The following is a 25450-nucleotide window of genomic DNA, read 5'->3' as shown; positions in this document are numbered from 1 at the left end:
CACAACTGAGAAACTCGCGAAGTCAACTCCGCTTTTTCTGGAGATTTGGAAAATAACGTATGAAAACGAAAATCGGAGTCATCGATGTCTTGGTGCGGGGTATATAGGTAATTACAAGAAACTCCCAAAGTCAACCCCGTTTTTTTTAGTCATTTGGAAGTGCAGGCGTGAAATTGGGATCAGAAATCGATGTCTTTGTGCGGGATATGTAGTAATTACAACTAGGAATTTGGGCTATCCTTGTTTTGCGAACCGTACTTCGCTTTTTTCTTTCCTTTTTCCATGTCATTCTTTCATTTCTTTGTTAGCCTTCTTATAATCACTTTGCAAATTATGTCACGCGCTCGAACAGGGCGAACAATAATGTGGGAGAATAAATAAGATTGGCGGTCGACCAATGCAATCTCAAATAACGCGAAAAATGACCATATAACCTACAATGAAAAATTCAGAATTTATTTTCTGACAGAGACCTTAAATTCAAGGAGGTCTGCGTTTCTGTTACCTTAAAGGAAGTCAAAATTCGACATTTTCCCATTATGGTAAAATGCCTGCCTGACAGATTGTCATTATTCTTGGTTTTAGTCAGTTTTTAAAACCCTGAAAGTTTGAGATTGGGTCATCGACCGCTGGGACGGATTCGAGAAATAATTTCTAGTTCAAAAATACTAATGATCTCGCAACCTGAAAATGTTGCGCTGCGTCATGAGTTCGACGTTTGCAGGACATTTAACTCAGACGCGAAGGTAGAATCTTCTTGAGAGCAAAGGTAAAAAGTCGCTGATTTCGGAACTCTACGATTCGGATTCTTGTTGAACTAGCTTTGAGTCAACTGTCACTTTTTACCAGCTTCTTTGCGGTGTTTAACAAATAAATTAATTGCATTTTCTTGAAATATAAGGCTTTGGAAAACTTTTTCTACATAGATACCGTAAATCCTCGAACTAGGACCTCCTCCTCCTCCCCCTCTTAAATAAGCGCCCCCTTCGAATAAGCGCCCTTCCCATCGGCCAAAATTTAAAAAAGCGCCTCCCTTCGAACAAGCGCGCCCTCTACTCCCCTTGTTTTATCGAAGAGTACTGAGACAACACAGGATGTATAGTTTTGGTCGTGTTGGTCGTGCCCAATCACCACAGCAAGTGATCGTTGACTCATTCAAGCACTGCAAATTGACCGTCGCACCGGACGGCAATGAAGATCTGATGATTCACTGCCTAAAGCCCAGCCAACCTTGTGCGTGTAGCATGCTTAAACCGACCAAAGGGGTTATATTACGTAGTTCTCTAAGAGAGACAAGACCCTTCTGAGAGACTTCTGAGGGACTGACATATAAATATATTACGAAAAAACCCTGATCATATCTGACCACGATTTAGGAAAAATTAAATAAGCCCCCACCCCCCCCCCCCCCACTCCCCTCGAATAAGCGCCTTCCACCTTCTCCTAAATTTCTAAATAAGCGCCCCGGGCGCTAGTTCGAGGATAAACGCTAAATCGATTGTGTGATTGCTATGAAGATTAGATCGTTTTGTTTGTCAAGTATTCTTCCATTAGACTCTAAAATGTCAAAGAAATCGGTCATAGATTGCCCGTTCAAAATCGCAAATTTAGAAACGGACACCCGCCCCGATAAACAATCTTGCAATTACCACTATTCGGGGGATGTGTGTGGAAGGGGTGGGGCTTGAGGCGGCGGGAAGGGAAACACTGTGTACTCTCCAAGGTGATAACAAACATAGGAAAGGAAAGAAAGAGAGGGAGGTGAGGAAAGAGACTAAAAGCTGTCAATGGTTAATGTCCCCCATCTAGAGGATATCTACGAGCTCCATTTGTTTTTCAAATATTTTAGCTTTGCACATCTCCGTTATAAGTTCCAACAGGGAAGTGAACAAAACCGGTTGACATAATGTTAAATGAAGAAAAGATAAAGATAACGTTAACGACAAATAAGCGCCTTCACTTCCTTAGTCGAATTCCCAAAAAATATGACGATAACACGTCACCACCATTTGGCAAGCATGGCATTTGAAAGGAATAAAAGAAACTGTGAGCAGCTGCTAAAGCACCAAAATGTTTCATTCTGACTACACTCACACGAGACATTCAATGTGAAAAGTTTATTTCAGACATGTCAGTCAGTCTTCTGATGCATGAAAGTCCTGATAGCGATAGAGCGTCCTCACGTATATACAGCCAGAGTAACGTGTATACTACGCCAGATACGAACAACCACTAAAAAACCCACCCTGCAGATTTGGCAAAAAAAAGTGGAAACGTATTCCTCGTCTAATGCAGCAGCACAATACCCCGAGGAAAGGGTACAACTAATCAAGCGACAAAACTTCACAAAAGTCCGTTAAAACGAAATACAATAAAAGGCTAACAACACAATACAGCTAGAGAAGTTCAATCGAAGTTGAAAATTCTCAAAAAAAAAAATTCATTAACAAGGTTAACCAAGGCACTAAGCGACCTAGAATAAATTAGTTTTCCCGCGGAGACCTCAAGGGTTCATTAAGCGATCTTTTCGAGCCGTTGCTAAGAAAAATTTATTCTCGTATAACCTCATCACTTTTAGTTAGTTTATGTGTGTTAAGTTTTTCATGCTCAGCAACACTAGTGATGGCGTCATCAGGCCACGCCCATGGTCATGTGACTAATACTGGAAAAACGCCAAGGTTCTCAGGCAAATTACTTTATCGGGATTTTTTTGTCATTGATTTAATATTTTAATTTAAATCCTCATATCGTTATGCATAGATTTTGTTTGATTTCTGAAAGGTCAGATTTTTTAGAGAATTTCAAAATATTAAAAAATTCTCAATTTTCTGAAAATAGCATGATTTCGAAAAAGGAATACATAGCTATGTTTCCACAGTTGGCTTTAATCGAAATCCGTCAAAAAAGGCTGGATTTAATGAAAAACCGCGTTTCCTTTAACATTTAAAGAAACCGGAAGTGCGCCCGAAATATACTGGAAGTTACTCTATCAGCGCGTGCGCTATTTACATTACTAGTGCACTTTGGTAAGATCAAACAAAGACACCCGGAGCTAGTTTTTCTCTTTCTATTGCTCTTGTTTTTCTGTCTTTCTCTTATTTTGTCTTTGCTTGTACTTTTTTTACTCTGCATTTTGTGAAAAACAAAGGAAAACATCCAAAATGTAAGCGAATTTGCAAGTTATTGAGTTGTTTTTATTTTCCGCGCTCAGGCTGACGTAAGTAACCGAAAGTGAAATTTCCCCCCCTTAATAACGCGCGCGAGCGCGCGCATAAATCGGTTAATGGGCCCTTAAATACTCCCGGTTAACCCATCATGCCGCGCCAATCTCTCCAACGTGTCGTCAGAATATTAATTTCTGACTAATTCGTTCCCATGTCACTCAACCGTCTGGAACGGCATAGTTCATTTCACAATAAAACAGACTTCTTTGGAGGGTGGACAAAATGCACTTTAATTGTACAGTGATCGTGGAATCATAAATTTAACGCAAGATTTGTAACATGATAAATTCCTCGTACAAGAAATCCAAACATTGCAAATTGTATTAATTAGGTCAAACTGTTGAAACCACTATCAGCATCATCAGTGACTTCAGTTTCATATTCCGTGTCATCATCACTGTCACTGTCACTGGCTTGTCCATCAGCACTTTCCGGAAGGCTAAGAAAAGTTCGTTCATCCTCTTCCGTTTCAAAGTTGTTCTTTAAAGGGATGTCTGTCGGCTCCAAAAAAAGCTCCTGTTTCCGGATTTTTAACTTCATCGACCTCGAACGAGCGAGGCAGTGGCCAATCACTGGTGCACTCAAGTCTGTTGAATTCATTGAGAGAAGTTACCATGGCCTTCGTTGCTTGAGAAATTTGTTTGGAGAGCCGTTTGGCAAGAGCATGACCATCTAAGAGAAGTAAACAGAGTAGCACAATTAAAAGTTAAAGACTTTAATAATAATAATAATAATAACAACAACAACAACAATAACAATAACAATAATAATAATAATAATAATAGTAATAATAATAATGATAATAATGATAACAATCATAACAATAATAGTAACAGCAATTTTTAACCAGGGAACCCCCTCGCCAACGGCGGTTTTCATTACGGCCCTGAAAATACATGTTGATAATTAAAATTTGTGAGTTTAACATACGTTTCACAGGAACTTCTCGAGATTAGCAAAAGAGGCAGGTCCGCTCTTACTTCACGTATCTCCTTGCACACAAACAATCACACCGGATACCAGTTTTCATGACTCTCAAATCGCTCCAGCTTTTTAAATACATAAATTTGGGTAAAATACTTGCCAGCATATTTCGCCTTCAAGCACAACAAGAACCACCGTTCTACAACCTTTGTATGCAGTTTCACTAAAGCAACCCTTTTGCTTCGGTCATAGGCAGCATCTCGAGCCATCCGATATTCTTCACAAGCAGTAGTCCAACGCTGAGTAATGCCATTTCTGTGCTCCAAATCTGACAAAACTCCTTCTAATCTAATAAAATCCAACAAAATATTTTATACACATATTTATTTTCATCCAATGCTGCTGAAAATTGTGCTACACGGTATAAAGTGATTTTGACAAAGGAATAGAGGAGATTTGAAAAAGAATCTGTGCCCGAGGGTAAAAAGTCACGTAATGTATGTGGCATGATAGGCTTTTTCTCTATCAAACACTCTGAAGAGGCCCAACCCTAACAAAGCACTTTTGATTAAATGATGTAGTAACAATGTTACATACCAAAATATAGCCAAAAAATGCATTTACCACTAAAAGCAAGCAAACAAGCATTAAAAATTATAGGCTAAATCCCCCCAAAAATACATACTTGGTCAACTGTCCATAAAGTTGCTGAAGTTTATCAGGGTCAGATGCTTGTTCCCATTTTGAGTGGATTTCATAGAACATTTTAAGGTAGATTACATAACCATGTCTCCAACAGGGTTCTTCAACTGGGTTATGTAATCCTCCTGTCCATTCTGCTTCCTGCTTTGCCCATTCAGCAACATCTTCCCTTCGAACCAGTACTGCAAAATGAATATTTTATAATATTAGTACAAGTGTAAAGCAATTCAAACCTTTTCGACAGCTTACATGTATAAAACCATGTTGATATTTTCTTGTGAACATACTGTAGTTATAATATAAACATGTCTAATTTGCATGGACATTGCAAAAGGAAAGGAAATGGAATACAGAAAAAAAAATCGCCTGTTTCTGAAAGGAAAAGTGACATAATTCTCAAAAGACTGAAATGAATCTGTTAGGTACATGACTCCAACTGCAACAGGCACAGATGAATTCAGCAGTCAACAGTATCAGGAGGAAGCAAAACAATCTGACCTGTAAGGCTATCCTGCAATTTTGACAATTCTTCCTCTGCATCTTTAATTACCAAATGTGCTTTCTTCATGCGAACACACAAAAGTTTCCCTGGGGGAAACAAATGGAATGAAAATAAAATTCCCTTAAAAATAAAATATTAGTTAAAGCTGATGGTTAACTATTATTTAAATGAGAATTTCAGCATTTTCTTGCCATCCAAGGGTTTCAAAAGGAAAAGGAGAAGACTAGAGGGGGCAAAATTTGCTTGTAACGCATACAACAAAGAGGCATATATTTTTGTAAAAAAGAAGTTCACGGGAACCATGCAAAGAAATCCTTCCTAAACAACAATTTCTTAATTAAGCTGCTACTGACATTGCACGAATGAAAAGTTCATTCAGCTAACCTAAACTTGCTGATCTTTTTTTGGCATAAAAGAAAAGAGCATCAGATAGAACATCCACCCGGTGGTTTGGCCTCATTTCCTTGGTCATTTTTCTCTGTAAAAAAGACCAAAGTCTCTCCATGACTTCACCATCTGTGAGACCAAAGCCAGGAACTCTCCTGGGACTGTATTTGATCTAGGAAATCAGTACAATTCACCAAAACAGAACTAAATACACAGTACAAATGCTGTTCAATCCCAGTAACACAAACATTGACCCCATAACACAGGGTGGCCATACATGCTCATCTTTTTTAAAATACTACTTTTTTGACATACAGGTAGTTTCAAATAAGTGGACATTTCAATAATAATCACCAAGAAATTTTGTGACAAATTTTCTGACAGAAAACATGATATACAGTGTGGCAAACAAACAAAAACACACATGTACACACATGAGCAGATGTCAACTGAATAATTTAAGCAAACCTGGCATTTTGCTTTGTGTCCATAGCTATGGAAAATGGGAATGGCAAACTTGACAGACTGTAGGATGTGATGCTGTCCTTGGGCCTACAGTGGTAATATTGCATCAAAGCAAAATTAAAAACTTCATTGCTTAACTGGTGCTTAAAAGACTTTGTTATAAGATCTACATGACCTTTCATGAAAATAGTAAATGAAAAAATGATAACAGAACCTGTAAATGAGTTTCCAGGTGACAAGCAATATCACAAAGCATGCATACATCTGTGGACTGATCACCAATTTCCTCAAGCAGATTCTGCAACATCCAAACTGGGTATGCAAGCCTATTAGAAACAAAATTAAAACATAGAATTAAAAATTAGACACAAAATTAATGCATTGACTAACCAATTTGTAAACTGGCAACCCGGCATTTTTAACCTAGTGGTTATTTCGGGTTGCCAAAACCCTAATTTTTAGCAATATTTTATATATTTCTGTATTAATTAATTAATGAAAAAAGGGTAATAAAGAGGATGTTGTTGTTGTTGTTGATGTTGTTATATCCTTTAACAAAAATTACATAACAAGAGAGAGAGAAAGAGAGAAAGAATTAAAGAAAGAAAGGAAGGAAGGAAGGTAGGAAATAAAGAAATTATCAATAAATTAATCAAAGCAATTCTGACAGTGACAATTCAGTAAAGGAGTACAACATAAACAAATGTTACCTTTCACCATGTTTCACATTGACAAATTTTTTGGGAAACTCATGACGACAGGCCCGCCCAAATATGGCAGTTTCACTGAGGGCAGAATATCGAGATCTTGAACGCAGTGCATCACCAGCAAGAAAGTCACCACACACCTTATAATTAAATGAAACAAAAAATGATCCAATTCTGTGAGTCTAAGTACAGGAGAAACAACAAAAAATATCATTGTCATTTTTAAGGTTTAAATAGTCAATCTAAATTGACTAATAGCAATAATAATAAGAGATATTCACAATGCAGCTGGGCGATTCCCGCTGCTGTAGCTAAGACAATATACAATTAATGTAATAATCTTAGGTAAATACCTGCCTTTCCCCACCCTTCATTGCACTTTCCCACTACCAGATCATTTTTCTAATGTAATTTTAACAGCCCTGTATCAACATAGTTTCAGTCAGTTAATGTCTCAAATAGTTCTGCTGGAGAAAACAGGTTTCCACACACCCTATTTGCTCTACTGGTTGTAATGGATGTTGCTGAACAAACTCTTCCACCTCTGTGTCATCATCAAACAAAACAGTTCCAAAGAGAGGATTTCTCACACTTCTGCCTGCTGACTTTTTTCAGCCAATAAACAAGGCATCCATGGATTCAAGAAGGGTACCCTGAGTCTGCAAAGGTGTATTAATTAACACAGAGTGATTAGGCAACTGAACAATCTCTTTCTAGGTAGACCTAGATTGTCTATACAACTAGCTAGGGAAGTCTCCAAACATGGCCCATAATGATATACTTCATGAGCATTCAGCAAAACAATTTCAAACAGGCTAGGGATTCAAAGCTAACTAGAAGTCTCAACAGTGAACTAAAGGTATAGTGTTCAAAGGTCATCAACATACAATCTCAGGCAATATCAGCCGTTCCCATCTCCTTCTGTTTCAATCAAAGGATGTCAGATTGTCACTTAAGACATTCACTGTACTTACAATATTGAGCTCACCATTCTCCATACCTTGGGACATGCAGGACACACTATAGTTTCAACTTACAGCATTACAAGCACTAACTGTGAACTTAAGAGTGGATAGTTTATGACAATATAACATGCAAAAAAACAGCAACATTGTGCTGTTCAGAGCTCAACACTTAATACAAATAAATAGTAACTAGTACTACAAATGTAGTTCAATAATAAGTAAGGTGTAAGGAGACATAAAAATAGAACAAACCTAAATTCTTCAAGACTGTCTATGACCACTGGATATAGCTTTCTTTGGTTCTAAAAACAAACTAGTTATAGGTACAATGTAAACAGACAGCCATCGCAATCCTTGGAAAAAAAATTGTCTGAAAAGGCACACATGCATATCTAAAGTAATGTACAAGCCGCAACTTGTTGGTTATATCTTAAACCTAAATTTCATACCCACAGTGTTTTGAGGTAAGTATTCCTAAGGTAAAAACTAATGGTGGGATATATCAAAATACAGGAGGGTTCCAAAAATATAACAGAAATACCTACAAATGATGTGGTATCATCATTATATATACTGTGAGAAATAAGCAACGAGCACTGTTGTACTTCAAAAACAAGCAAGATTGTTTAAGGCACAAACAGCCTACTTTGCTCTTAAAACATGGAAGCATAAAGAAATAGATGCAGAAAATAAAGAATAATATTACAAGAAAGAATATGAATCAAAGGTGGTCCTCACTGAAAAGACGATAACATCATCTGTCAGGATCTCAAGGGCAGCACAGAAGTCTTTAACAGCTACTTGACACTCAAGATTATTCAGGGTGTGTAGTAGCTTCATCAAATCTAGAGTGAATGCCAACTCAGGCTTTGTTGGTGTTGCACCCCAAAGATTGAAACGTAACAGCCGCAGAAAATCGGGTTCACAGTTACAAAACTGCACCTTCAATTAGGAATTAAAATAAAGGAAGGTAGTCATAAGCATAAGAAAGAGAAACCTCAGGTAAAGGATTAGCTGAATTTCAAAACAAAACGAATCGCTACATCACATTTAAGTTATCCAAAAAAAAAAACACTAACCGGCCCATGACCTTTGCTTTCGTGTTCACGTAAATAGGAAAAATTCCCAGTATAAATCCCGAATACGCTCTTTTTAACTGAAAAAAGCTCTGTAGCTGTCCAAATTTCTCCTGTATGTGCACCTCCGGTCAAGCCGCCATTATGCTCGACTTCATATCATATATACCGTACTATAGTACGTACTACAGCGGCTGCTGCCCGGTAATTTGGGTATCATTTTTACGGGTGATACTCAGTGTGTATCGAGTGAACCGGGTGAAAATTAACGCCCGGGCGGAGTGTGGGGATATTCAGCGGGCATGCTTTTAAATAACAAATATGTTGTGTAAGCGTCACGGAATATTTAAGTACCATTCACACAGATCTTTAAAGTCAATTACTTTATTTAGGTGTCATCAATTGTCATCGAATAACGCTTAGAACTTTCAAAAGTGTGCATTCGCTCAATGTTGCACACCTGGTATCATTTTTACCTCTGTTTGCGAATTTATAATACTCAATTCTTTTCCCCCTCTTCTGTACATAAGTTACAATTACGCCATTGCGCGCGGATCGTCCGGCAAAAATTCGTTACAATCGAATGGTAGCATTCCGAGTTAAGGCGGACAAACGTGGCCTTTTTCCGAGGCAAACTGAAGTACGTTGTTCCATCACTGTGGCAGCTGACTAAGGTTTAATTAAGTTAACGGCAAAGAAAAAAAGAAGAGTATTTTCTTAGTTTCACTATTAGGTTTACTGACATGGAATCGATATAATGTTATGCCGTGTTCAAAACAACTGGTAAGAGGCTCAAGAATTTACAAAAGGAATTAAGACTCGTTTCAAAACAAAAATCTTGTTTAAGACAAATAATCTGGGGCTAGTTTATAATGCAATCAACTATAAAAATGGTTCTCAATGAGGGCAAAAGAAGAATGGCTGTGAGAGGATTTGGAATAACTGACACCGAGCCAGTTCGCATGGAAATATTGGGCGCACCCGTCGCAGCCCACCCAGTCTTCTCCGTCATCATCTCGGCAAATCTTGCATAAATTAAATTCGCATTCTTCCTGCAAGTAAGATTCCTTACAATGGCAATCTGACAGAACAAAGCAGTTTGAATTCGATGACATATATTCTTCGAAAAATTCTTTAAGATCACCCTCGAAAAAAAACACAAAGACAGCCATTTTCCTTTCTATAATCATGCAATTGCAGACGGAGATATTCCTCGTCCACTTTGTCCGCCATATTTACATTTTACGCGGGAAAAGTATGTCTTATTACGTATGTGCATGTGAAATGTCCTTTAATTTTACGGGATCACTTACACAACGTAGTTTTAAATAAAAGTGTGTCCGCTGAATACCGCCATACTCCGTCCGGGCGTTAATTTTTCCCAAGCCCATCGCAGTGACGCGAAAGATCGCGGAAGTGGGTATATACTTCATGGCTGAATGCCATATAGTCTCCAAATTAACTAACTCATGTAAGCTACATCCTCTGTCCACTTACTACCAAGTATGTCACTTTTGTTCACTTCCGTTCACCTCCGTTCACTTTCGTTTACCTCTGTTCACCTCCGCTCATTTTCGTTTACCTCCATTCACCTCCGTACACTTTCGTTTATCTCCGTTCACCTCCGTACACTTTCGTTCACCTCCGTTCACTTTCGCTTACCTCCGTTCACCTCTGTTAACTTTCGTTTACCTCCGTTCACTTGCGTTCATCTCCGTTCCCCTCCGTTCCCCTCCGATCCCCTCCGTTCACTTTCGTTTACCCCCGTTAACCTCCGCTTACTTCCGTTTACCCCCGTCCACCTCCGTTCACTTTCGCTTACCTCCGATCACTTTCGTTTAATTACCTCCGTTCACTTTCGTCTACCTTCGTTCACCTCCATTTACTTCGGTTTACCTCCGTTCGCCTCCGTTCAACTCCGTTCACCTCCGATCACCTCTGTTCACTTTCGTTTACCTACGCGTACCTCCGTTCACCTCCGTTCACTTTCGTTTACCTCCGTTCACCTCCGTTCACTTTCGTTTACCTCCGTTCACCTCCTCTCACCTCCGTTCACCTCCGTTTGACTCCGTTAACCTTCGTTCCCCTACGATTACCTCGATCCGTTAACCTCCGTTCCCGTCCGTTCACCTTTGTTTACCTCGGTTTGCCTCCGGTCACCTCCGTTCACCTCGGTTTGCCTCCGTTTACCTCCGTTTACCTCCGTTCATCTCCGTTCACCTCCGTTTGCCTTCGTTAACCTTCGTTCCCCTCCGAATACCTCCTTTTACCTCCGTTCACCTTCGTTTACCCCCGTTCCTTACCGTTTACCTCCATTCACCTCCGTTGACCTCAGTTTACCTCCGTTATCCTTAGTTTACCACCGTTCACCTCCGTTCACCTCTGTTTGCCTCCGTTAACCTTCATTCCCCTCCGATTACCTCCGTTGACCACCGTTCACTTTCGTTTACCCCTGTTCACCTCCGTTCACTTTCGTCACCTCTGTTCACTAGCGCTAACCTCCGCTTACTTTTGTTTACCCCCGTTCACTTTCGTTTACCTTCGTTCATCTCCGTTTACCTCCGTTCACCTCCGTTCACTTTTGTTTACCTTGATTCACCTCCGCTCAGTTCCGTTCACTTTCGTTTATCTCCGTTCACCTCCGTTTACTTCCGTTTACCTCCGTTTACTTCCGTTTACCTCCGTTCACCTCCATTCACTTTCGTTTACCCCCGTTCACCTCCGTTCACTTTCGTTTACCTCCGTACCTCCGTTCAATTTCGTTTACCTCCGTTCACGTCCGTTTACCTGAGTTCACTTTCGTTTACCTCCGTTCACCTCCGTTCACCTCCGTTCACCTTCGTTTACTTTCGTTTACCTCCGCTTACCTCCGTTAACCTCCGTTCACTTTCGTTTACTCCCGTTCACCTCCGTTCTTTTTCGTTTATTTCCGTTCACTTTTGTTTATCTCCGTTCACTTCCGTTTACCTCCGTTCACCTCCGTTTACCTCCGGTCATCTCCGTTCACTTCCGTTTCCTTCCCGGGGGGTACTCCTAGTAAAAAAAAGGGGTGGGGGTGTGGGGCCCGCTTCACAAAACCCTTACCCTATTTATGATCCAAATCTGCGATATTCCCCACCCTATTTATGACCTGATCAAAAATTCGAAACCCTATTTATGACCTGACCCTTAAATCAAAACCGTGTTTCAGACATGCGTTATAGTTAGTTCCCTAGTTCAGACCAATGTTAAATTACCGTAAACATAGTTTGTGAAGGGCTTTTGTTGATTTTGTTTTCGATAATGATGACCTCTTGATGGCTTCTTACCCGCATCAAGGCTAGAGAGCAAAAACCATACCCTATTTATGACCAAAATGGCCCAAATCAGTTAAAATTGATACCCTATTTATGACCAAAACAGCTGAAAAACCATACCCTTTGGGGCCGCACATATCTATATAGCCCATATAAGGGAGTGCCCCCCCCCCCACCCCCGGGCGTTTACCTCCGTTCACCTCCGTTTACTGTCGTTTACTTCCGTTCACCTCCGTTCACCTCCGTTCACTTTTGTTCACCCTCGTTCACTTTCGTTTACCTCCGTTCATATCCATTTACCTCCGTTTTCCTCCGTTAACCTTCGTTATTTAAAATAGTACCAAATGCCAAAAAACATATATTTCAATTGAAATTGACATATAAAGCCAGTAACAGCAAAAGATTATTCTCCTTTTCTTTACTGGTTGTTATCACCAAAATTAAGTGCCCATTTATTTGAAATGTTTACGGTTAATGTTGATATACAAATGAGGGCAAATGAAGCAGGAATGATTTAAAAATCCAGGAACTTCTAGCCCGCAATGCAGGCGAACAAGTGCACATAATTATTCCAGTATTAAGTGTTACATATAGGCTGTCATCTTGGATTGGATAAACAGTGGAGGGCTGGGGTTAGAGAAAAAATTCCTAAAGGCCCTCACTGAATCAACTCTCCACGTTTTGTGAACTTGCCACGAAAACTGCCTGCACTGCAGGGTGGGGACCTTCATGCTAGAAACATGTAGGAGGGAGTATAACTATACAGAGATTTATCCTTTCCATTATTAAATTGGCTCTGATGTAACATTCATGCATTTTTGCAAACTAAGAAAATGTAAAATCAAAAATAGCTCAAAATCTGTCTTTAGTTACAGATTTCTTTTAAATCTTGGCTCTAAACGCGATTTAGCCCTACAAATCAACTGTGAAAATTTCATCATGGGTTGTACGGTAGGTGTTTTAGCAATCCTCGATCAAAGATTGCAATCTTGGATGGGAATTGGAGTCATGCCCTTTATTTAGGTGTGCACTCATGTGACACCATGTTTTGCGTGCGTGAAAGTGAGAGAAAATTAGAGCTCTTTTACTGGTAGTTTATCGACTTTTTTTGTCACATTTTATTGGCCCTAGGCTTAAACACATACTAGGATTTCACACCAACTCAACAGACCAAGTACACTTGCCCACAAGTTGAGCTTGAAAAGCTGAACTCTGAATGAGAAAATGTCTGTGATGATCATACATGCAGCTACAGGTGTAAAGGACACAGACCAAGAAACTCGTGTGGCAATTCAATTCAATTTTAGGGACCGTTCATTTTTTATGAGGGAGGGGGGGCTGGTGGGATATGGGAAGCACCATTTAAAAATCGCATGACCCCCCCTCAACTTACCAATTTTTTCACATGGCCCCCCCTTATAGCGGTCATTTTTTGGGATGACCCCCCCCCAAAAAAAAAATTGAACAAACAATATTTAGATTTCAACTTTTTCAATATTTCTCTATTATCCCCCTACTTCACGTTATTGTGCTCACTATGAATACAATATTTACAATCCCTATACTACAGAGAGCTGTTGTTTAAAAAACAAATCAAAAGAAAGAGAAGTCAATTTCGGATCTCCTAGTTATGGCTCGCCCTGAGCGTGTGGCATTTGGCCTCTCATTGGTATCTTCCTCATCTGAATTGATGAATGCAAGAATGACATCACTTGAGTCATCTTCTCCCCTAGAGTAAATGGCATCACTGTCATACTCATCATTGTCACTTTCATCCGTTTCACTGCTGTCAGCACTTACCCTGTTGTCATTTTGTGTCAATGTCCTGGCATTTCTCAGTGTTGGTTGGCCAGCTCTGAGAGGACTCTTCTGCCGCAAGCATGAATGTCTTACAATTGCCTTTACTTTCTCACTCTTGCTGCTTTTCAAATGCTGCTTCAGCCCGTGGTGGTTCAAGTGCTTGTTTTGTTCTGGAACACGTTACTTTTTAAGCTTGGTTAGATCTTCGCACAACTCAGTCCAAGGATAATCCTCATATGATTTATCTTTTGCGTCCCTACTTAACTTTGCCTTTTCTTCTGCTCTCCTTTTCCTTTTAAATTCCAGCACTTCAAGATGCTGAATATAATCCACCACAAACTTTGATTTGACAATAAACTTATCTGCAAATAGAGCAACGCTCTCTGGGTCAGATAAAACCAGCCTGCCACCTCCATGCTCTTTCTTCGCTTGGACCCTTGGCTGCCAGTCATCTGGATCACGCCCTTAGCTTCTTTTGGGGTCTTCTGGTAGGAGAGGTAGTGGTATTCCGGTAGGCAGGAATGGTCAGGAACTGGTTTAGGATATCTTTCTATGGGTGATCCAGTCCATTCACAACAAAAAGAACAAATTTCTCCTACCTTTTCTTGACAGGACGACTTTAGAAACTCTCTGTAGTTCTCCCCCTCCTCATAGTGCTCATTCATAAACTTCTCAATCTTACGGAAGTAACAGTGGCCTGGAACAGAGTCTTTCCTTGCTCCTGCATTGTGATACTGAACCAAGTACGAAGTGTTGTGAAAAAACTGGAAATCTGTTGATGTGTTGTGTGAAACACATTGTTACATTTAATTTACAGATGTCTTTATTTGGAAGGTTTTTACCTCTACTCTAGTGATAGGCATGTATAAATGTTGCCCTGTCCAGGTAAAACAAAAAGCTACGAGTGTTCTCAAATCTTGCAAATAGTGGATTACTTTTTATAAATTTTAGCATACTTGTTGTGGTTTAAATTTATCTATGGTTTAAAATTTCTTAATTTTCAAGGTAAAATGGGGTTGACTAGCCTACACGACTTTTACGGTTCGTGACATTTGTACATTTACCGTTCTCTGTTCGGTCACTCGACCTTTCTTGTCGCTTCACTCGTGTTCATGAAGGGCACTTCATGTTGTGTAATAAGGAGGAATTGAGTGGAGTTGAGCCGTTAGATCGTGCTATGGCAAATTTTTACAAGTCATAGGTCTGCATGGTTTCCGCTGTTATCTGCATGTCGACTCGTTGAGTTTGAAACCTCTGTAATTTGCCCTGTGTTTATGCATTGTTCAGGCTCATTTGTATTGCAAGATATGCTTTTAAATCTCCATGAATTTGCTTTTGAGGGACAAAATATGAAATTTACCGTGAACATGTTGCTTACTTGCATTCTATATTGTGACGCCGGGCCCGGCTGTGATCAGAACTGTTTACAAGCACAGTAGGTAGATCGTTATCACGGATGTCATATTTGTTCTCCTACGATTTCCTTCGGAGACGCCGTAGCTTTACTTTGAGAAAGCTATACGTTTGTCTAGAGACATTCCGATGTTTCTTGCAGCTATCTGATCGAGCTTGTGTTTCTCTTGCTCGATGTATAGGTTTATTCCTCCTTTTTATTTCCTCCTCTTTTGCAAACCCCGTCTTTAAAATGGGGTTGATGCTATACGTTGAGTGCGTATTTTTGCTTTAAGCTCCTTGACGTTAGTTGAGTGCTGCTATGTCTTGCACGATGTAGAACGGGGCACGTCCATAATAATCATGAAAGAGGCTCATTCCAAAATGCGCAATAATGGCGAAAGCGACGAGTCGTTTAAGAAAAAGTTTACAGCTGAACGATCCAGGCAGTTTGACATCTTACAAGCAAAAGAAGCAATCTTTCTAAGTGCGGATGGCTGTTCAGAAAGGGCGAGTGAGTTTTCCATGCCAGGGTACCAGTTGAAGCCCAGTGATGGAAGAAAACTGAACTTCTCCATCAAAGAACACAGAGCAATGGTGGAAAAGTTGAATGCCACGATTCCACACTCTTTCAGTCCAATGGGCTTGCTTTAAAGCAGGGCGAAGAATTTGCCCACAGTTTTAATGTAAAACAGATCAAATTTATAGAAGCTAAGTTGACGAAGGTCATGCAGGACATGGAAGCACTAGAAAATAAGAAGAGCAATTATAGCAGCATATTCAAGGGCATACTCAAACAGCACATCAACAAAAGGAGAAGGAAAAAAGAAAACCGCAGAAAGTCAAATGAAAGAAAGAGGAAGCGGACTGAAAACAACGTCCAACGAGTTTATGGAATCTGTGTTGGAAACCCGCTAGGAAATGATCTTCCACAATGCCTTGTGTACCCTCCTAGAACGGCCGTCCCGGAAGAGTGTATTGAAGTTGAGCATGTTGCCACGTCGTTATTTAGAAGAGATGGGCCATACATCGCACAGCTCTTGGAAGGGAATTATTTCACCAATGCTGCAAGAAGCAGAATCACCACCAACCTTGAGCAGGAAGTCAGAGATTATGTTTACACCTTCATGTACCCTGAAGAGTACACTCTGACGGAAAACATTGCTGCTTCTTGCAGCATTGGTGAAAGAGACTCCCATAGCAGCACAAGCGGCGACGAAGAACTCGACGACAGCGAAGATGAAGATGACTGCCAGTGAAAGTTGCATTCGAAAATAACAGTGTTAAATACTTCTTTTCAGTAGCTACAAATACTTTTTGTCGCTAAACGTTTTTTTAAAGCAGAAGGAAAGTTTGTAATAAATTTGTATCCTGCCTTCTATGTTTAATCTATAGCAATTTTTTGATATTCAAACATTATGCCATTTTAAAGTTTTACTAAAATATTTCACGTGACCCCCCCTTTTTCCCTTATTTTTTTGGGATGGCCCCCCCTCGAAAGCCATTTTTTTTCGCATGGCCCCCCTCCCAAATCCCACCAGCCCCCCCTAATAAAAAATGAACGGTCCCTTATGGGACATTCTGTGAGCAACCAGGATCGACTCTAAATGACTTAATGCATTTTTTTTTTCCTCACACATTTGCTATTGCCTAGTAAACACGTGGTTTAAAGCACTGGGTTTAGTGTTTTGCTAGCCAGCTAACACTAGCTGCCAGGCTCTAACTCACAAGTCTCAATATAAGCTCAACATGTTGTAAAATGTGGACTCAACCCAAATTACTAAATTTGTCAAAGTGAGAAGCACATCAACAATTTTTTTCCTTTTTCTTGTTATAAATAAATCTTTATTTAAAATAGTACCAAAAAACATACATGTATATTTCAATTTAAATTAATATATAAAGCCAATAACAGCAAAAGATTTTTCTCCTTTCCTTTATTGGTGGTTATCACCAAAATTAAGTGCCCAGTTATTTAAGATGTTTATGGTTAAGGTTGGTAAACAAATGAGGGCAAATGAAACAGGAATGATTTAAAAATCCAGGTACTTCTAGCCAGCAGTGCAGGCGAACAAGTGCACATAATTATTCCAGTGTCGAGTGTTACATATAGGCTGCCATCTTGGATTGGGTAAACAGTGGAGGGCTGGGGTGAGGGTTAAAATTGCCAAAAGCTCTCTCTCAATTGTAACTCTCCACGTTTTGTGAACCTGCCACCAAAACTGCCTGCACTGCAGGCTAGGGACCTTAATACTAGAAACAGGAAGGAGAATTACTATATACAGGTTTACCCTTCCCATTATTATTTGGAATGGAGAAACTGCGACCCTTTCACCCTCCCTTCCTCATTCCCCCCTCTGATATTATCTGGAAGGAACTTCTTTGACCCTCAACATGCTGACTCACTGCTGAGTGTGCAGGAGCTTTTGATTGGGATAATAAACTAAAAAAAGCATTACAGCAGATTTTCAACAGACCTGCCTTGTGCAATTATCAGCCACTGACTAGCAGTTTGTGTTTACAGTGACACCCTTCTGAGCACAATATTTAGCTACACCTGTGGGCTAGCAGTGGAATCTGGATTCCTATGACCCTCTCAAACCTCTGAGGGAAAGCAAAGTTTGTGGAACAAATTATCAAGGATCAGAAATCGAGGAACCTGATACAGATGAGTGTTCAGTGTCCAGAGCAAATCTGAAGGTGGTTACTTTTGGGATTCCACTGTTCTACTTTTACATGTACATGTAAGGATGCTAATTTTGTAGCATTATACTGACCACTAGAGAGCTCTTGAACTTGACCCTACAGTTTTCTTTTATGGCAAGGTTTGATTCCAATGCACACATGCAATTTGTTAGTGAGTCAATTAAAGATAATTTAATATTAACATTAATTTTTAACATGAGCAGCTGCTTGTTGCGGAAGGGGTGCTTGCTGGTTCACGTTTGGATTTAATCTTGTCAAATTCTCTTCTTGAATTGCTGGGTTCTGCATTTTTAAGTAGATATTTAGCAACGTTTTGTATAAGTTCATTAATTCCTGTATTTTCCTTTGCTGAAGTTTCTGCTCTGAATTTAAACTTGCAAACAGATCTGTCCCTTTCCTTGTGATTGCAGAGTAGCTTTTCAGCATCTTTAATGTCCACACACTGGAGTTCTTGGTCTACCTTATTTCGCACTAATACCACAGCAGCTCCACTAGCATTATTTTTGGCATCTTCGTAGTAACCTGCAAGATCTTTTAGTGACTCCATATCATCACAATCATAAACAAAGAGAACGACACTGCTTCCAAAGTAGTGTTGGCGGGTCAACCGAGAGTATCTTTCCATTCCAGATGTGTCCCAAAGGTCAATCTAAGTGTTGGAAAGTTAAAGAAGAAGTAACAGATCAAACAAAAATTTTGTAAAACATCCCTTACCATGCTCAACCGACAAATGCATTTTTCACTACCGCCAATCAAATGTTCGGTCACTCCTCCCAGCTTCCGACTACTGCTGAACATTGTTTCGTTGTCTGAACTGTGCTCAGCGATTTGATTACCCCGCACTCAGCAGTAATCGAAAGCTTCGAGGAGCCGCCGAACATTTGATTGACGGTAGCAAAAAACACATTTGTTGGTTGAGCTTTGAATTTTAGAGTCCGCATGTTATTGAAAGGCACAGTAAGGCACCAGGATCTCTTGTGGGGTTTGGCTCTTATTCCCTACATACACCTGACTGTAGGGCAATGAAGACTGTCAAATTCAAGACTAATAAGCTGTAATAAGTGTCACTGAGTCACACTGCAAGGGAAAAAGGTAACCAGAGTAGTTAATACAGAATGTGGTAACTATGAAACACTTAAAGCATTATCAAAACATGACTTTCAATCCCTGAAAGGAAGAACATGCAGCACATTCAACACTAAGCCACATATCTTTGCATCACAACGAAATAATAGGCTATTTTTTGACTTTTGCCTTGTTACAGCAAGTAGTTGATTTGCATGGAAATAAACATGCGAGTACAACTCATTTTCGTGTTGAACAATTTGTACTCTGCTTAGCACTTTTCAGGATTTGATTTGAACTGGGGGTAAAAGGAGCTTAAAATTGCCCATTAGCCCAAAAAGAATTTGCTTCCCTGACAGATGCACAGACACAATTAATTTAGTAGCCAGTGGCCGTTCACAGCAAATAAAAATCACTTATAACACTAAATTATTATACCCATTGTATGTTTAACAATTAACAACATACAATTATTTACACTAGGTAAAAGTGACGTTATCTTTCACTGATCTCTAGATACTATTACTACTAAAATTGATGAACTGAACCTACTGTCGCTTGAACAAAGAAGAGCTTTAGCAGATGTTTCATTCTTTTACAAGGCACTAAATGGCATGATTGATATTGATGTTCAACCCTACTTGTATGTATGTTGAATACTATTCAGAACGTGGCCATTATTCTCTCAGTCATAGTGATAATTTGACTCTAGAACTAATGTGCTAAAATTCTCATTTTTTCATAGAATTGTAGATATATGGAATGAACTGCCATTGGCACTCACTGTGAATCCAATCTGAGAGCTTTTAAGGCAAAAGCTAGAAAATTCTCAATGTCATAATTTTTTATTTGAGGGGGTGAGGGGATTTTATTTTATTATTTATTATTATTATTATTATAATTATTACTAGTACTATTATTATTATTATTATTATTATTATTATCATCATCATCATTTACTTACTCAAGCTTATTTGTTTATATATTTTTTCTTCTATTTTGTTGGTCTGTTGTTATATGGGATTTTGCGTCCTTTACAGATCGTCCATGAGGCTTATTCTATTCTTTGTAGTAGTCCTTAAATCGTAATAAATAAATAACTGTTTTCTTACTATAATATTCTTTTCTTCAACTTGGACTTTGATCTTTTCTTCTGCCAAGTGTTGAAATTTGGAAGTGTCGATTTCGAAGCCATCGCCTCTAAGTCTGCGAAAAATGGAGGTTTTCCCAACGCCACTTTTACCACATAGGGCAACCTTGTACACTGGTAGTTCCTTGCGGTCTTCTTGTGCCATGTAAAATTAAATGCAGGGTCAAATCAATGATGAAAATGACAGTTCAAAAGATACATGTAGGGAGGTCCAATGTCCGCCATATTTATATTGCAAACCCGTTTTGTGAAAGTTAACAGTCGACGCTCGGCGAAAAAAAAAAGGCGAGGCTACTAAGCTAATTCGGCTCAAATTTCAGCAAAAAACCCTCAGCGACCCTCGGCAACAAACATGTAGGTCCCCAGCTGCAGTGGGTCGTTTTCCTCCGAAATTCAATAATTGATTGATGATTCGGTGAGTTACGTATAGTTTGAATGAAGATGTCTATCTCTACTGCATTGGCAACTGGCCTGCAAATGCTTGCAGCGGTAGCGGTAGATATAAATAAGGTTGTCTGGTGTTAAGTGCGCTCTTCGCGGCCGTAAAAACTAAAATCTTAATTTAAGATTTTTCGTCTTAACTCAGCACCAGAGCAATAGCTGAAAACTTACGGCAGCTTTTGTTCTGGTACTGAGGTGCAGTGTATGACGAAAAATCGTAAATTAAGATTTTAGTTTTTACGGAGCTGGTGCAAAATTTTATTTAAAATGTCAGATAATTTTTCAAAAATGTGTATTTCAGTGTTTACACTCTTGAAGGGGTGACTCACTTCTTCGACAGAAGTTGCACTTGGGATTTTCTTGTGAAGGACTGCTTTCATTTAATATTTAAACTTTAAAGCTTCTATTTGTGTGGGATATTGTGTGGTATGATATTTTTGGCAGCAATTATTTACTTGTTTCATGCTGCACAATATTAATATATACAATAATTATACAATACACCACACAAATATTAATATTTCCCTTTGCATTTATTTTGTATTATTTCGCCGTGACCTCCTGCTCATTTATGCGGAGGTAGTTACATGTACATGTATGACTATGGTTTGAATTCAGATAGTTTGGTGAGCCGGGCAATCATCAAATTATAGTTATTCTGCAGTACTAGAGGTTATTAGCTTGGCTACCATTACGTACATGTACTTCACAACATACTGTTACACTGCTGTACATGTAATACCGTAGGTAAATCTCAAAGATGGTTAGAAAGTTCTCTGATCAGTTTTCAAAAAATGCTTTTTTTATTTTACTTTCCAGAATGGAAAAATTTTCATTCATCAGATGGTACATGTATCTGTCAGTGTGAATTAATGTGTGGAGCATATGCCATTTAAATACACATTGTAAAGCTGTTGCCAGTGGAGTATCACTGAATTCAGACTGTGTAATGGTCAATACATACAAGGTTGTATTATGTGGAAAGACTGGTGTGGGAAAGACGTCCCTTTTTCGACGCATGTGTGGACTGCCTTTGGACTGTAAGAAGTCTGGCAAAACAACAAAGGATCATGAATGCAAAGTAACAGTGGAAGTTGAGGATAAAACTGTTGAGGTAAAATGAACAGGCATTATAATCATGATACCTCGGTTGACTTGCATAAATTATAGAAAGCAAATGAGTGACCAGGTATTCGTGAGAGTTCACTATAAATTTGTTACTCAGTCCAAAAACAGCTAAATATCAACTAAATGTACAGTATACTTGGAGATCTCTTGTTTTGCTTGTAATATTTCAAACACAAACGACTGTTTGACCACATTTCCAAACACTAAGAAGAGGGTTGAAGATAGGTTGTGCAGCAGAGTATTTTTGACAAACTTTTAGGTGTTCAGAAATTTGTCAAACACTGAGTCAATTTTTACAATAACTGTCTAATTTCTTGCTCACTGATTGATCATCAATAAGAGTACAGATGGATAAAATTTTAATTTATGCAAGCTTTCAAGTTCAACTTTCAGCTGTCAAACTGTCATCTTTTTAAACCAATGAGATTTTCTGGATTTTTTTAAGTAGCCAATCAAAAAGCCAGAAAAGCTATTGACAATGATCGCATCACTTTGAATAAAATTCTTTTCCCTCATGAATTTATTCCCAGCATTTGACCATTTTGGTGTCTTATTGTAAAAAACAAATTGATGTCAGTTTTTTATGCGTCTGTCCCCTTATTGATGATAAATTTTGTCATAACATTGTCAAAGTTTACTGTGGAACAACCACTCGCCTGCGGCTCGTGGTTCCACAATTACTTTGACAATGTTGTGACACAACATTACCATCAATAAGAGGACAGAAGCATAAAACACTGACATCAAATTGTTAATTTACACAGTTCTTCTACTAAGGAGGATGCGTGGCCGAGTGGTTAGGGCGCAGACTTGAAATCTGGAGGTTGCGTGTTCAAGTGCTGCTCTGACCACTAAGTTGGAGTTGTTTCTCTGTAGACCCTGTAGTAGTTGAACTCCTCAGCTGCTCAGTTGGGATTTTTAACCATGTTATGTTCATTTGTATTGTTTGTTTCATTATTTGGTTTCATTGGCCCTGAAAAAGCCCCTTTGTGGGAGTACAGTGGTCAGTTAAGATATTTTATTATTTTAATTCTTATTTGTAGTTAGTACATAAGTGTTTGATATACTTCACAATCAATCTTTGCATTTCTGACGTGAAGTTCTCCATTTTGATTTGCAGCTTGATCTGTGGGACACTCTTGGGCTTGAGGCACATGCCAAGTTGACACGCTCTCACTTTCTACTTAGCCAAGCCGTTCTGTTTGTGTACAGTGCAACTGATATAGATTCACTTAGTCAAGCTGCTGAACTGCTACCCTTAGCCAAAATGGATGCACAAGGAGCTTGTTTTATTTTGATTAGAAATAAGATTGACTTGGTGGCAACTGTCAGTGATGATGATGAGATGGCAGCCATTTCCACTGATGCCTTTGCACTTCAGTTTAGAACTTCTGCTGTGACCGGTGAGGGAATAGAGGAAATGCTACAATCAGTAGCTTCTCATTTGATGAAAAAAGCCACGCCCATGAAATCCATAGGTCGTTCTACATGCTTGGAGGGATGCCCTGAAGGCAGCTCATCTGCCCAATTCTCTTGTAATGGAACTAATGAGATTATTACTTTGCAAATGGAAGTACCTTGCAGGAAAAAGAAATGCTGCTATCGCTAACATTAGAAACAACTTTTAAAGTTAGTAATAATGTGTTTTGTTAGTGAAAATGTTTTGAAGTCCTGGCAATTTCCAAGGTTCAGTTATTCAGAGGATCAGTACTAACTACTTATTAACCCTGAGTGAGGTCTTTATGGGAAAATTTCAAACCGAGACCTTGACGTATTGACCGAGCGATAGCGAGGTCAATACAGCAAGACTGAGGTTTGAGATTTTCCCACAAAGACTGAATATTTAAGGGTAATAAGTTGTTTATTATAATTATGGCTTTTTGCTTTGTTTTTGGGGGCCCATAATCAGCCCATGGGCATTACGGAGAGAATAAATAAATGCCCTACAATTGGCCAATCAGAGCGTGCATTATATCGTCTACAAACACAAGCCATAATAATAATGTAAATTATGTCTACATGATGATCCATTATCTACCCACTTGATGTACAAGGTAGACAGCGTGGAATCGCCTATAGCAAACCAATCAGATTGGTTAAAATGACAAATAAGTAATAAGGACTTTATCATGAAGTTTAGTAACACTTTTTTATTACTTGGAGAGGTTTTAAATTGAGTGCTGGAAAGTAAACATGTTTGGTTTTGGTTTTGCTATGGTTTCAGTGAGATTGGCTGAGTGGTCTAGTTTGTTTAAGTAATTGATTTGGTTTTGGTTTTATGACAATTGAAAACTGCTCTATTAATAGAAAGGGGGTAGTACGAGTAATACTAATATTGACATTAATAGTGCTTTATTTTTTTAAATGTTTTATTGTGACATGTAGATGTACTGTACATAATGTTAGTTTTAGGTAGTGTTATATATAACATAAATGAGGGATAACATTATTTTTAAATTTTATTCTATGATCATTGGGATAAACACTTGCAAATGGGGATGTATTTGGTTTCTGACAGAAAGAAACTGGAGCCAAGAGTGTTGCTGTAGCAATGGCATGACTGTTGACATTCTGATTCTTTTGTCATGTACATTTTTGATGCCAAGGATGAAAAACACTGCCTTTATATTTCTAGATTCTTATTTTATTGGAACTACATTATAAATTTCTATTTGTACATGCATTTATGACATAATCACTTTCCTCATTTGCATAACACAAAATCGTAATACCGTAGTTTCTCGGTTATAAGGCGCACGGTTTTTTCGAGGAAAATCTGTTTTTGCTTGGGAAGTTTTTGCCAAAATTGGGGTGCGCCTTATAGCCGAATATTTTCGCGCAAAAAAATCTAACGACAGCAATTTTACCGGAACTTACAGTTAAAACTAGACAAATAAAAGACACTAAACATTGGTCATTGACTTTTTTAAGATTTGGTGGTTCTGAAAAGAACCGGGTGGCTCTGAAAAGAGCCGTTGTTGTTGTTTTGAAATTTATTGATGTCTAGTCTTCCTCCTCGCTATCCGTGTCAAACTCGTTCTCCAGTTCATCATCTGCTTCCTCGTCTCCAGCTTCTTCTTCGTCCCACACAGCTTCGTCCTCGGTGCCGTCCAGAGCATTTGATATTCCACAGCACTTGAATGAGTTCGCGATCAAATCAGCGGGTATCTCTTGCCATGCCTTTTGGATCCACTGCAAAACCAGTTCTTTGCTCGGCGCACGCTTCTTCCCCGACGGAGTGTAAGTGAACGGACCGTTCACCATCCAAGTCTGGTATTGGGATCGCACCTTGGTCTTAAAAGGTTTGTTGATACACTTGTCCAGGGGCTGCAACACGGGCGTAAGTCCACCCGGAATAACTGCGACTACTACGTTTGGCCTCGCCAGAAGATCTCTCACGGCGTTTGTCAAATGCCCACGGAATGAATCCCACACGAGGAGAGCTCTTTGGTCTGGGGTGTACCGAAGATTGCGTCGAATCCACTCCATTACTCCTAGAAATTAATAAGAAATACAGTCT

General features: G+C 39.1%; 3 protein-coding genes across 3 annotated transcripts; 1 reads left to right on the top strand and 2 right to left on the bottom strand.

The window, feature by feature from the left end:
* Positions 1 to 1997: 1997 nt before the first annotated feature.
* Positions 1998 to 7921, bottom strand: LOC145466192 (uncharacterized). The gene is made up of 9 exons (XM_081449941.1): positions 7886 to 7921; positions 6915 to 7093; positions 6419 to 6530; positions 6208 to 6291; positions 5737 to 5911; positions 5349 to 5438; positions 4834 to 5032; positions 4309 to 4496; positions 1998 to 3896 (listed from the first exon to the last, which is right to left on the bottom strand). Exons 1-9 carry the CDS (start codon positions 7919 to 7921, stop codon positions 3694 to 3696), a joined length of 1266 nt encoding a protein of 421 aa, XP_081306067.1. The 3' UTR covers positions 1998 to 3693.
* A 9328-nt stretch (positions 7922 to 17249) lies between these two features.
* Positions 17250 to 21618, bottom strand: LOC145466769 (ras-related protein Rab-13-like). The gene is made up of 2 exons (XM_081450482.1): positions 20324 to 21618; positions 17250 to 18795 (listed from the first exon to the last, which is right to left on the bottom strand). Exons 1-2 carry the CDS (start codon positions 20504 to 20506, stop codon positions 18337 to 18339), a joined length of 642 nt encoding a protein of 213 aa, XP_081306608.1. The 5' UTR covers positions 20507 to 21618; the 3' UTR covers positions 17250 to 18336.
* Positions 21619 to 21662: 44 nt separating this feature from the next.
* LOC145466768 (ras-related protein Rab-1B-like) lies at positions 21663 to 24655 on the top strand. Its single transcript, XM_081450481.1, has 2 exons — positions 21663 to 21916; positions 23051 to 24655. Exons 1-2 carry the CDS (start codon positions 21752 to 21754, stop codon positions 23537 to 23539), a joined length of 654 nt encoding a protein of 217 aa, XP_081306607.1. The 5' UTR covers positions 21663 to 21751; the 3' UTR covers positions 23540 to 24655.
* The last annotated feature ends 795 nt before the right edge of the window (positions 24656 to 25450 follow it).

The sequence above is a fragment of the Orbicella franksi genome, chromosome 13 (assembly GCF_964199315.1).
Source record: "Orbicella franksi chromosome 13, jaOrbFran1.1, whole genome shotgun sequence".
Lineage (NCBI taxonomy): Eukaryota > Metazoa > Cnidaria > Anthozoa > Scleractinia > Merulinidae > Orbicella > Orbicella franksi.
This window is presented reverse-complemented; position numbering and strand designations above follow the sequence as displayed.

Excerpts from the sequence above, each read along its gene's own strand:
- LOC145466192 (XM_081449941.1), bottom strand. The coding sequence starts at position 7,921 with ATGTCCCAAGGTATGGAGAATGGTGAGCTCAATATT. Across the intron at positions 6,292-6,418 it reads ACCTGGAAACTCATTTACAG|GCCCAAGGACAGCATCACAT; the intron begins GTTCTGTTATCA and ends TTACCACTGTAG. Across the intron at positions 5,439-5,736 it reads AAAAAGATCAGCAAGTTTAG|GGAAACTTTTGTGTGTTCGC; the intron begins GTTAGCTGAATG and ends TGTTTCCCCCAG.
- LOC145466769 (XM_081450482.1), bottom strand. The coding sequence starts at position 20,506 with ATGGCACAAGAAGACCGCAAGGAACTACCAGTGTACAAGGTTGCCCTA. Across the intron at positions 18,796-20,323 it reads TTGAAGAAAAGAATATTATA|ATTGACCTTTGGGACACATC; the intron begins GTAAGAAAACAG and ends TCCAACACTTAG.
- LOC145466768 (XM_081450481.1), top strand. The coding sequence starts at position 21,752 with ATGGTCAATACATACAAGGTTGTATTATGTGGAAAGACTGGTGTGGGA. Across the intron at positions 21,917-23,050 it reads TTGAGGATAAAACTGTTGAG|CTTGATCTGTGGGACACTCT; the intron begins GTAAAATGAACA and ends TTTGATTTGCAG.